This window comes from Myotis daubentonii, chromosome 12 (assembly GCF_963259705.1).
Source record: "Myotis daubentonii chromosome 12, mMyoDau2.1, whole genome shotgun sequence".
Lineage (NCBI taxonomy): Eukaryota > Metazoa > Chordata > Mammalia > Chiroptera > Vespertilionidae > Myotis > Myotis daubentonii.
In genome coordinates, this window is record NC_081851.1 from 22,773,531 (window position 1) to 22,786,917 (window position 13,387).

Sequence of the window (13,387 nt, forward strand, 5' to 3'; positions counted from 1 at the left end):
GCACCGCTCACTCCCCGCAAGCTCCTCGCCCTCGTCACAGAGCCCCACACAGAGCCCTCGCCTCCTGAGAGGTCTGTCCGGGACGATGACTGTCAGCCCCGCGCTCACCTGTCCCCCTGCAGAGTCCTGGAGCTGTAAGCGTCAGGACGCTGTGTGGGTGCAGGTCATTTAGCCACACATCCATCTACAGTCCCACAACACACTGTCCATGGGCCTCCACTACCTGAACTTTATGTTCGATGACGTGGCGAGAAGACACCAGGCGGCTGCCACTGGCCGAACCTGTGACAATTTGAGCAACAAAATAAGTACTGAGTGTAACACATCATAACCCCCTGAACTAAACAGGGACCCATGGCCTCGGCTGGTAGCTCAGCTGTTAGAAAGTCATCCCGCTACGCCAAGGTTGCGGGTTCGATCCCTGGCCAGGGCACATGCAAGAATCAACCAATGAATACACAAAGAAGTGGGAAAACATATCGATGGTTTTCTCTCTCTCTCATCAACGAAATTAAATAAAATAAATAAAAATACGCTGGGACCCATGAACTTGCTGATGAAGGAAGGGACGCCCGGGGAGAGAGGGGAGCTGTCCCCCCGTGCACGCGTCCCTCCCATCAACACAGGAAAGTGCTGACGACAGCTGGGAGCACCACCTTTAACGAGAGTCCGCGGCACGGGGCGCGTGCCTCCTGATGCTGAGCACGGAGGACACATGGCCCACGGCTGGGACAGTGGGTCACGTGGGGATAAGGTCCACCGACTACACAACATACCGCGACATGGTTGGCGTCTGATTCTGACGACTACACTGAGGTGACAGAAGAAAACACCCTTCGTCTTAGGAAATACACACAGAAGTATTTAGCAGTAAAGGGACACCATGCCTGCAATGTATCCCCAGATCCTTCAGAAAATAACATGCACACAGGTACTAGGAGGGAAGCGTTAGAGCAAGTGTGGGAAGGGTCACAGTGGAGAGCAGAGGTAGCAGGGCTCTTTGTGTCATCCCTGCGACTTCTGTGTAAGTCTGAAATGATTTCGGAACAAGTCACAAAACCAGCCCGATGTGGGGCGGGGAAGCTGCCCTCAGAGGGGGAGGAGGGGTGTCGCCGGCCCTGGAGACCACTTGGGGCATCACGCGGAGTCACAGGGGAAGGGAACATGCAGTGGACGTGCTCACCTGTGCCTCTCTCACTCCTGCTTCCAGGATTCAGACTCCACAGCTCCGTGTCATACGCTGCCCCACTGCCCTGACGCGGCCTGAACACACGACAACTACGCGACAACTTCCTCTATTGCTCTAACTGGAAAAACGGGAGAATATCCTGTCAGGCTTCGCATGCTCGTGGCAATCAAAGACCAACACTTCAGAAAAGGTACTGTCACGGTTTTAAAGCAAATACAGGCACCAAGAATCTGAAATGCACGCTCGCCAAGGGGCAAAGGCTTCCGTGCGCAGCCAGCATGAAAGTTCAAGGCATCACTTTCCCAAAAGGCCTCCCGTTTCCCCCAAATTTCTGGCCCCGGTATTCAAGGATAAACCGTCAGTGTGACTGCAGACAATGGACTGTTTAATGTAACCCCATCAAGGCGGGCACCTGTGGCTCTCGGGGTCACTGGGTCACTACCCTGAGTTTCAGAGTCTGGTGTTTGAACTGGCCACTTATAAAACCTGGAGGATATATTAGCCTCCTTTTTAGAAACATCAGGTTATAACCTACAGTCTGCATGTCCCTCCTCCTCCCCCCAGTATCCCAGCCGACTTATAGCAAAAGAATGCAATGAGATTTATACTTATCTTACCAAATACATTGAGAGCAGATGGTTACATATCTGCAACAGGAGACACAACCATCTTAAACATTAAACTGGAATAAGTGGGAGGAGGGGGAGGAAGGACGGGAATGATCGAACGCTACTGACGTGGTAGATGTTGTCACCTCACCTGCAACGGAGAGACGAGGTGATGAAGACGACCTAATGGCCTGTGTCTCATCTGCCCGTGACTAGAACTGGTCACCCCTTCGACAGCCTAGGTGAAGGGACGGCTGTGCTCCAACCCCACGTCATCCTTAGCCCTTGTCTCATCACTGACCACCTAAGGCCCCCATAGAGGGGATCACCCAGACCCGTCTGGGCAGGCTCGGGGGAGAGCTTAGTGGACACTGGTTCTCCATATAAGGTTAGAGAAATGTACAGAACATCCTTCCACACACCTGGCTCTGCGGCCAAAGGCTCTGGCACAGTCACCGGGCAGGACCGTGTTGATGTATCTACGTGTCCGGAGCTTCTGGACACTGAAGGCGCCAGGGCCCAAGGGCCTCATCTCTGGGGCAGATCTGGTCCCAAGACATCTACCAACCCACCTGGAGACGGTGTAGGAGGCAGGCCAGCTGCTGGGGTTGGTTCACTGCCAGACTCACCCCGAGGGGCTGCCAGGCTCCCCAGAGACCTTCCTGCTGGATTATGGGCACAATCCAGAATCAATCAGGTTTTGGATCTAGGCAGCCCACCCTCTTGCAGGGACGCCCACCTCGGCATGGGGACCAACCCAGGGCCCACCCACTGGGCCCTCGCTGAGGAGTCCTGCCCAGCCACACACAGCACCCCCGAAAGCCCCTCAGGGAAACCTCGGCAGAGGAAGTGGGGAACAGTAACTTTACTGCACATTATAAAACCATCAACCCTGCAAAAAACAATTACCATTTCAAGATCTAGGCTGAGAAGGAACTTAGGTTCTGTGAACTGGTCCATGTCAGGGTAGGTTAGAATGCCAGACATTCTGCCGGCTTAAAGACAGTATCCTAAGAAATTCCTAAGTGACATTTCCCATTTAATGACAGAACCACACTGTCACACATTTCCCACCAATCACCACACACCACCCTCTCTCCCACAGGAAGGTCTGAAGGGGATCCAATGTGAGTTTTCTGAAAGTCCCTGACCCCTTTATGGAAATTCTACACCAAAGAAATGAAAGTTCCCGCCCGCCTCCCCTCATGAAATGGGAAACTGTCTCGATGTGCTTTAAAAAGCTTGAAAGTACGTATATGGGTAGGAATGATCGAAAGCTATTAACAGGTAACGTCAATTTGCTTAGCAACCGCACCAACATTCAGTGCAGGATAGAAACAAGGAGGTGTCCTAAGTACGACCTCCCTCCAGAAGAAACGAGATTTAAAAATATCTTCATATGCAACGATAGTGCTCAGAAAGAAAAGAAACAGAAGGGAAGTGACACAGTAGGAATGACATTAACAATGATTTCCTACAGAGTAAGATTTAAGTGTCTTCCTTTGAAATAAATCCACAGAAATATCTCCATACATGGTTGTTTGAAAAAAATGTAAACCAGCCAGAATTCCATGAAATCACACACTGGCTGGTGAGCCCCTCACAGGACGTAGTCCACTGGTTCTCAACCTGTGGGTCGCGACCCCTTTGGGGGTCGAACGACCCTTTCACAGGGGTCGCCTAAGACCATCGGAAAACACATCTATAATTACATATTGCTTTTGTGATTAATCACTATGCTTTAATTATGTTCAATTTGTAACCATGAAATTGGGGGTCACCACAACATGAGGAGCTGTATTAAAGGGTCGCGGCATCAGGAAGGTTGAGAACCACTGACGTAGTCAAACATGCTCCTAAGGGCCCCATTGAACTCTCAGAGTTGAAGTCACACTCTCAAATGTCTTCATGGGGAAAAGGTGCCCAATGGTAACGTCTACCAATACCAGGCAAGCAGGAAGTACACTGCTGTCTACCGAACAAGACATAGAGCTTAATTTAAAAAAAAATAAAATCAACTGCACACCCCAAAAGTTTAAGTGGCAATCAACTCGGAGTGTAAAATTGTTGTGGGAGAGGTGTAATTTTTACAGGACATTAATGAATGGCCTCCTACTTCTAATACGTTTCAGTAAATGACAGTCCAAGGACAGCCAATGGGGCCAAAAGGACCACGTCACACGCTCCGACCCATCACCACGGAAAGTTAAATGTTTCTTTAACTTTGACCCAAACTGACTAACGGGAGTATAGACACTCCAATATGGGCTGAAACTATGACAACATTTATGTGGGACTATTTCAAAGCATCTCCGATGGTTTAAGGCTTGTGCGCACGAACCCCCTTTGCCACCTCGTACGGGGTTCTGCTGAGCCACCAGCACCTGAGCTCAGCCGTAACACAAACGGAACACGGGAAGGAGGAACGGCAGGCCACACGCAGGCCGCGCCCATCGCTTCCAGAACAAGCGTGGGATGATGACTGGCCACTTTAATGTATGTGGGTGGGAGGGAGCGTGGGAGAAGAGGGGTGCGTAAGTAAGAAACCCTCATTACCCTCCGTGGGTTGCGGTAGGAGTTGTTGAACTCGTCCCCGATCCGCCGCAGCTCCTGAGCGATCCACATCTCCGGACGCATGTCTGCAGGTAGGGCCTGAGACTGCCGCATGGAGGCTGCACCAGAACAAAAACAAGAATTACATCGTTTCCACAGTCAGGTAGACAGGTGTGCAGGCAGCAAGCCCTTCGCACACGCACACTCCTATTTCTGGAAGCTCCCTGACTTCCAGACCTACAGTAACGGATCGTCGTGGCTCACCCGCCACCTAACTCTGCTTGAAGAGTAAGGGGTGTAAGAATGACATCCTTTCTCACAGTTGGAGTTTCAGCGTTGCAAAATTCAAAAATTGCCTGGCCAATCAATCATATACTGCCACTTCAAGAAGGCACACACACACACACAAATGAATAAAAATCACTGGAAACACTTGAGGACATAAAAACTGAGGTTGTCAGTAAAACAACTACTTTGATCTTAATACCAGGTAAAACTCCCAGGGATAATTTCCAACATCACGGAGGAGTATGAGATGAGATGGTGGTGCTGTCAGGAGCACAATGAGCGACACCGGAGAAAGGACACCAGGCAGCCTGCCTGACTGCATGCCTACGCAGGTGGGTGCAGCGCTGGGCCACCACAGGGCCAAGTCAAAGCGTAACTGTGTGTTCTGCCTCTTCACGCAGCCAATGGGTGCAAGTCTGCAACCCCACGTGGGGGCAGAAAAAGTTCTGGGTATAAAAGCAAAGGCATCTCTGATGAAGAAAAAAGCGGGAGGCTTTCATTACACTGTCACCAATGTCCACGCCTGCTTGCTAATGGAGCCATTAAAGCCACGTGACAGCCAACGTGAAAGGACACAAAAGGGCAAGTCCTCAGAACATCCACCACGCACGGGAAGATGTCTCCACTCGCCCCCAGGAAGGCCTTCCCCACACCCGAGAGCAGTGCAGAAACAGGCACTGGAAGCGAGGAGCCTCATGGGCTGAAACATGTCACATGTTGAACTGTACTCACAATTACACACTCACGTTCCATTTCAAACACCACAAAATACTTAAAAATCCTATGGTAATCAGATCTCATGATGACATAAATATAGCTTCCTCTTGTATTTTTTTGCAAAAAAATTGTTTTGTCCTTTTATTTTATTTATTGTTATAAATAAAACTGACGTTGTCATAGCTTCTGAAAAGTACTTAAAAGTGAACTCCTGTCCTGGACGGTGTGGTTCAATGGCTGGAGCACCAGCCCACACCGAAGGGTTTGGTTTCGATTCCCTGTCAAAGGCACGTACCTGGGTTGCAGGTTTGATCCCCAGCCACGTTAAGGGCATGTGCAGGAGACAACCAATCAATGTGCCTCTCTCATATCCATGTTCCTCTTTCCCCCTCCCTCCCTTCCACTCTCTCTCTTTACAAAAAAAAAAAAAAAAATCAATGGAAAAAATATCCTTGGGTGAGAATTAACAAAACAAACAAACAAACAAACAAACAAAAAGTGAACTCGGGTGGCTCAGTTGGTTGGAGCGCCATCCTGTACACCCAAAACGTTTTGGATCCTACTGCCGGTCAGGGCACAACTTACAGAGGCAACCAATTGATATTTCTCTCTCTCCCCCTCTTGCTTCCTCTCTCTCTCAAGTCAAAAGAAAACAAAACAAAAAATGAACTTCTTGAAGAGTTTTAACCAAGTCTTCTCCAAACTGTTGCCCCATTCTAACTGTCCCCCAGCCCCCACCCAAGTGAGCGCCACGGTGACCCGACAAATGCAGCACCTGAGACGGGCAGGGCCCTGTGCGGGGTGGGAAGTGTGGAGGGCGAACAAGCAAGAGCTCACACAGAACCTCTCCAGACGATCTGCACTCGGAATCCGGCCAGAGGGAAGCGGCTTTGGGAGGAAGGCACGGCGGGGGACGCGGGGGCGGACGGCGGGGGACGCGGGGGACGGACGGCAGGGAACGCGGGGGCGGACGGCGGGGGACAGCGGGGGACGCGGGGGCGAATGGCGGGGACCACAGGGGCGGGCGGCGGGGAACTTTTAGGATAAGCTGGGCCTGTCCCTGAACACCCATCTAACCACATAAAAATCACTTTGGCGGAACCCTTGTCAGGCAAATATTTCCATGGTTACTATGTAAAAGTCCATAAAGTTTAAATGACTAAACTGACAGGACACACAATTTCAGGGTAGAAGGATGCCAGGTGGTGATGTAATAGTTGACTCACTTTTCCTGGGTTTAGCGCTCTGTAAGGACTGACCCCATTACAGTACCGAACCATGACTGTTCTTTTTGGGCTATCAGCAATCAAGCGTTCTTTCCTGACTTGCGAAACTTTTAGAAAGAGGACCCACCCTTGAGGGAAGGAAAGCATCCTTTCTTGGAATGACTACTTATCCGCTCCAGAGCCTGCAGAGAGCGTCTCGCGATCCTGCAGACAGCCCTGCAGGGAGATGCACCTGCCCACACGGATGCACCTGCTGGCAGGGGAGCAGGCCGGCCAGCGGGACACCCCTCGGCCACTTAGAGCCACAGCACCCACCGCCCCTGGGCTCCAGAGCCCACTCATTGCTCACTGCACACAGCTTTCTTTACGAGGAACCTGCTTTCAACCCTAGAGTCAGAAATAAAGAAAATGCCAACCATCCACAGAAAATCTGTGCAATACAGATTGTTTTTTACAAAGACGGTGGGCTGGTAAAACTGCTGCAAGTTACCGGACGCTAATAAATCAAGAGAGACACTACCTTACCGGCAACTATGAACGCCCACGTGCCAGACCTCGTCCTAGCAGGTGTTCTGGCACAGCAACCACAGAGGCCGAGCCCTGACCCCACAAAGCTAACATTCTTTGGATTAAATGCTAAATTTTAACTAAATGTTGTTTGCTCGATATAAAACAAAACCATTCCACCGGTTACTTTCCCTCAGCGGCAGCGGAAGCCTGCTGAATGTGTGTGGTTTGAAAGGTTCTGTCTGGAGAACCAAGATGGCGGTGTAGGTAAATGCCTGTACTCGCCGCCTCCCACAACCACATCAAAATTACAAAATACAGAACCATCATTCAGAACTGCCTGAAATCTGGCTCAAGTTCTACAACTAGAGAAGAAGAAAGCACATCAAGACCGACAGGAGGGGTGAAGGCAGAGAACGGGCTGGCCCGACAACCACGTGTGCCGTCTTTTTTAGAAGGGGTATCTAGGCTGAGGGAAGGGTCCCAGACCCACACCAGACCCCCAGCCCAGGGTTCCAGAGCCAGGAAGAAAAGTCCCCGTAACATCAGGCTGTAAAAACCAGCAGAGATTGTGGCTGACGCGCATAGAGGCTGCTGGAGACCAGGCAGTTCCTCTTAAAGGGCTGGCACACAGACTTACTCAGATTCGCTTCCTCTGAGCTCCAACGCTGGGGCAGCGGCTTGGGGGGATCCAAGGACATAAATAAGGGGAGGAACTGGATTGTCTGACACCGGGCAAGAACTTGGGGGCGGCTTTCTCCCAGACAGGGACGCTCACAGGGGTGATTATTCCTGCACTGGGACCTCTCCGGCCACAGAGCTGAATGACAGGCACCATCTCTGAGTTTCCATCAGACCGGCTCGCACTGTTTGCTCTGCCCTGGTGACTCCCTGAGACCCTGCCCCATCCAATCTGCAGCCCCACCCAAGCTGTTTGCAGCAGCTTCTCCATATGAATAGCCTCTCCTGGCTCAGGCTTCTGTCTGTCCTAAAACCCCTCAAACAAACAGTAGCTGGACTCAGTGTGCCCCATACCTCCCAATAAGAGGTTCCAGGCCTGGCAATAGCAGGAGCCTGCCTTGTTTTACAACTTGGCTTCTCCTGGGCACTTCCAAGCCCAACACAAGTAGCAGCCATCTACAGATTGCTCTGTAGTTCCTGACAGGTAGCCCCAGGCAGGGCACAGGCAGAGGCTGACTGCAGGGGGGACCGCAGAGCCTGTATACCCAGTGGACAGCTTCAGACCATGCCAGGTTACAACTCTAAACATCTACAAATGACGCACTCAAGGGGCAGACTCAGTGAGCACCAAAGCCCCACTGAAGCAAGTCCTGCCCCATAAGGGTGTCTCCTGCATAGCAGCTCTTCCACTGTAGTCGCAACTGGTCTTCACTGCCAATTGGCCTGGGGGTCAATTTCTCCCAGAGATGCTAACAGCAATCAAGGCTCAACTACAAGACAGTCTACAGGGCCAGCTAGGGTGACTGTGGAGGCTGAGCCACTGGGCCCTACAGGACACCTACTACACAAAGCCACTCTACCAATTCCAGAAGACATTGCAGCTCCACCTAATACATAAAAATAAACACAGGGATGCAGCCAAAATGTGGAGACAAACAAACATGTCACAAGTGAAAGAACAGAAATCTCCAGAAAAAGAACTAAATGAAATGGAAGCAAGCAAACTACTAGATACAGAATTCAAAACAATAGTTACAAGGATGCTCAAACATCTTAATGAGAGCTTCAAGGGACTTGGTGAGAATTTCAAGGACCTTAGTGAAAATTTCAGGGAAATTAGTGAGAACATCAAAGACATAAAAAAGGACCAGTCAGAAATTAAGCATACACTAACTTAAATAAAGAATGATTTATAAGCAATCAAGGGTAGAGGACGCTGAGAATCAAATCAGCGATTTGAAATATGAGGAAGCAAAAAACACCAAATCAGAAGAGCAAAACGAAAAAAGAATCCAAAAACCTGAAGATAGTGTAAGGAGCCTCTGGGACAACTTCAAGTGTACCAACATTTGTTTCATGGGAGTGCCAGAAAGAGAGAGGGAGCAAGATACTAAAAACCTACTTGAAGAAAAAAATGACAGAAAACTGCCTCTACTTGGTGAAAGAAATAGACTTACAAGGCTAGGAAGCACAAAGAGTCCCAAGCAAGATGAACCCAAAGAGGTCCACACTAAGACAGATCATAATCAAAATGCCAAAGGTTAAAGACAAAGAAAGAATCTTAAAAGCAGCAAGAGAAAAGCAGTTAGTTACCTATGAGGGAGCACCCACAGGACTGTCAGCTGATTTATCAACAGAAACTTTGCAGGCCAGAAGGGAGTGGCAAGAAATAATCAAAGTGCTGAATAGCAAGGACCTATAACCAAGATAACTCTACCCAGCAAAGCTATCATTTAGAATTGAAGGTCAGATAGAGTTCACAAAGAAAAAGCTAAAGGAGTTCATCACCGCCAAATCAGTATTACATGAAACGTTGAAGGGTATTCTTTAAGAAGAAGAAAAAGGTCAAAAAATGTGAACCGTAAAGTGGCAATAAATACATATCCATCAATAATTGAGTCTAAAAATAAACAAACAAGGAATCTAGTGAGCAAAACAAACTGATGAATAAAATAGAACCAGAGGCATGGAAACATGGAGCAGACTAACGAAATCTCAGACAGAAAGGGGAGGGGAAGAGATTAACCAAAGAACACATGCACACATGCATCATCTATGGACACAAACGACAGGGTGGTGAAGGCCTGCGGCAGGGCAGTAAGTGGGGTGGGGGGCATAGGAGAAGCTCTTTCCTTCCTTAAAAATTTTTTCTATGAGGTCACAGACTATGTTGTAGGCCCTGGGAATATATAGGTAAACAAAATAGATAAAAATTCCTACCCTCAAGAAGCTTACATTTCAATTGGAGTGATATAGACAATAAGCATAAATACATAAGTTACAGAACAGCTTTAAGGTGGCAAGTGCTATGGTTTAAGTAAACAGAACAGGGTTAAGGCAGAGCAGGAGTGCTTGGGGGCTGGGGGCAGGGGGGGAGCTGAATTTGCCTCATCTACAGGGTGGCATTTGAGCCAATATTTAAAGGAAATGAGGTTAAAAGAAAGATAGGAATGGTAAGATCCACATTAACTAGATTATATAAATTAAGAATAAATGCTTTATAATAAGATGACTACTGAGAAGCTAAGTCCCTTTAGAGCAGTGGTTCTCAACCTTCCTTATGCTGCGACCCTTTAATACAGTTCCTCATGTTGTGGTGACCCCCAATTTCATTGTTACAAATTGAACATAATTAAAGCATAGTGATAAAAACAATATGTAATTATAGATGTGTTTTCCGATGGTCTTAGGCGACCCCTGTGAAAGGGTCGTTTGACCCCCAAAGGGGTCGCGACCCACAGGTTGAGAACCGCTGCTTTAGAGGAAAAGTTACTTGCAGGTCTTCCATTCTTCCCTGGAAGGTCTGAGAGATGACAAAGCATCTATAACCCAATTATCATCTCAACTGTTAAAGAATGAAGTTTCCATCCTTGTCTCAGTGGTGCTAGCAGAGTTGTGAAACTTCAGTCAGTTCTGTTTGTGCATTAAGTCGTTTGGTCTCATGACCACTAACTGTAATCCATAAAGTGTCTTTCTACACATGAATCAAATGACATATGAAAATGGGAAATACCTTTCAAAAATATCTTACCCCTGGCCGGATGGCTCAGTTGCTCAGCTGGTTGGAGTGTCATGCCATACACCAAAAGGAAAAAGGTGGTGGGTTCAATTCCCAGTCAGGGCACACACCTAGATCTTGGGTTCAAACCCCAGTTGGAGAGCATATGGGAGGCAACTGATTGGTATTTCTCTCTCTCTCTCTCTCTCTCTCTCTCTCTCAAAAGCACACATATTTTTGGGTGACAATATTTTTTAAAAAAGAACAGTTTAGAGATACTTGTGTTTGATATAAAAACACCAAGAAGCATTGCCAAAAAGTTTCTTAGACAAAGAACACATAAAATTGAGCACATTTCCAAATTCCTATACTGATACAGTAACAGCTAACAATTATTGAATCCCTACCATGTGTAGATACCATGTTAAGTATTTTATCTGAACAATTTATTTATTTACTCATTCAACAAATACAACTAATCACTTATTTAAGCACAAATCATCCTAGATTCTCGAGATACAGCAGGGAACAAAGCAGACAAAATCCTTACCCTTATGGAAATGGATGTAAGTCAGGTGGTAATAGTGCTATAAACATAAATCAAACCAGGCAAAAGGGGCGTGGGGAGTTCCTCTGGGTGGGGTGCTGCTAGTTTAATTTAGGGTGATCAGAGGTCTCCCTAATAGGATGACAATTGGTTTGCTGGACAAAATTGTGTCTAGGAAGAAGATACAGCAGAAAGTAAGAACATGGTCAGTATTCTACTCTATTGAAGGTAAGTATTATTTTATAGGAAACTGAAGGCCTAGGGATATTACTTTCATATATATGTCCATGTCTCATAAGTAATAAGGGGCAAATCCACAACATGACCCCAGGTCTACTGACCTCAAAATGCATGCCTGACTACCCAGAATACCATTAAATTTACTCATCAAGAAGGTAAGCTTTTCTTACTTTCATCACTAGTTTAATCTCAGTGGCTGTCATAGTTGGTCTCACATCACATGAGAACAACCCAAATAAGTCAGCCTGTCAGCCCCACAGAGGTGCTGGTCAAAACCAGAATTAAGTTTGCTCAATTCTGTCCCACTGTCAGGGAGCATGTGGTGAAGGGATCAGCTGTGGTCTCTAGAAGGTGCACCTGGCACTGGTGGGGTTCAAGGACAGGGAATACTCAAAAGCACACCGCTCCACCCCCTCAGTCCCCTAAGCCTATCTGGATACTTAACCCAACGACCCCCATTCTAATAACATAGTCCATCTATCAAAATGAGAGCCTACCTTCCATTCCTACTCTATAGGGAAGACAAGTATCAGGCATAAATAATTTTATCTTCCTATTTGCAAGATGCCTAACCACTATAAATGCCAACACCTGATCAAAACGGGTCTTTATTCGAAACAAAAGCTCTGATTGCTACATAGGAAAGTCAAATCTCAACCTCTGAGGCAATTTTACATGAACGCAAAAACTCTTCAAAGGGGAAATTCTGATGGTGTATTTTTACCCATAGGAAATGTAGTTTTTGCATTTAAGAAAGAATTTCACCCCATAAACATGGCACTAAAACTTAAAAAAAGGCCAGCTCTCACCCGGAAATTTTCTGACACCAAAATTCTTAGAAATAATTTCTTGAAATCCAGCATCTACTGGTCACATCATTTCCTATAGGAAAAGAAAATACCATGATGTATAGAATTAATCCATTTTTCTACACCGAGGGGACGGGGGCAGGTGAAAAGAAAGGCATTTTTCAATGCCAAAGAACTTCAAGTCACCAGAGGATGTGTGCTACTTAACTAACAGACTGTTCTGGCTCAGCGACAAAACTATTTTCCAACCCATACGGTAATTTCAAATCTTAAAAGCTCAGCCACTGAAAACATTAATATTGTGGTTAAGTGGCTGATAGTGAAATTAGGCTGGGGCTCTCGGGAAGGCTTTTCTGCAGCACCGCCTGCCAGGGTGAGAAATAAAAACCAGACCGTCGCTTCACAGCGAGCGCGACATCAGTCACCCAACCCCGTCACCCTCTGTTACCGAGGCAGGTGCTCAAAGGCACTGAGGCAGCATCGTTCCACACCCAGCTGTCCCCTTCCTCTGAGGGGTGCTGTGGAAAGCCACCTAGTGGGGCATGCGGGGGGAGGGTGTGTGTGTGTCATGTCACACCTGCATTCCCACCACGGCAGTCTGGTCTGAGGGACAGGACCGGCACAGCTCTCACTTCCGAGGGGGGGCGGCCGCTCGAGTTCCCATCATGTCACTGCTGAGTGTCAAGTGCGGAACCAGAAACTATATTAAGACTCACGGAAATACTCACTTTACACGGTCTTCAGTCACCTACACATACTGGGCAGAATCGAGATGAGGTTTTAAAGTAATACACACAGATGAGGCCGAGAAGCAATTCTCAGCTCAGATCTGAGAAAGGACGCCTGTCCCGGAAGAGACGGGGAATGTATGGCTTTGAAGGAATGATTTCTGCTTTTAAACACAGCACAGAACATACTCGGGCACATCTGTGCACTTGGCAGGGACATCGTGGGGCCGTCGCCCTTTTATTCCCTGAGCAGAGTCTGATTTAGCCGAAAGCCGTAAGTAAATGGACCATTTCTT

General features: G+C 47.8%; 1 protein-coding gene across 12 annotated transcripts in view; it reads right to left on the reverse strand.

Moving 5' to 3' along the window:
• The window catches only part of BCL2L11 (BCL2 like 11), a 44,633-nt gene that overhangs the window by 10,998 nt on the left and 20,248 nt on the right, over positions 1–13,387 (reverse strand). For 5 of the 12 annotated variants that reach the window (XR_009447895.1, XM_059659158.1, XM_059659156.1 and 2 more), the window contains one exon: positions 4,354–4,469. The exons of 1 other annotated variant lie outside the window; for it this stretch is intronic. Coding sequence is in view for 4 of the 11 variants with exons in the window: in XM_059659158.1 (XP_059515141.1) it covers positions 4,354–4,469 (116 nt within the window). In the remaining 7 variants the exon portion in view is untranslated. Of the gene's footprint in view, positions 1–108; positions 283–1,183; positions 1,308–4,347; positions 4,470–13,387 lie in introns of those variants that run through there. 6 more of the 12 variants (XR_009447894.1, XR_009447893.1, XR_009447898.1 and 3 more) reach the window with 4 other exon arrangements.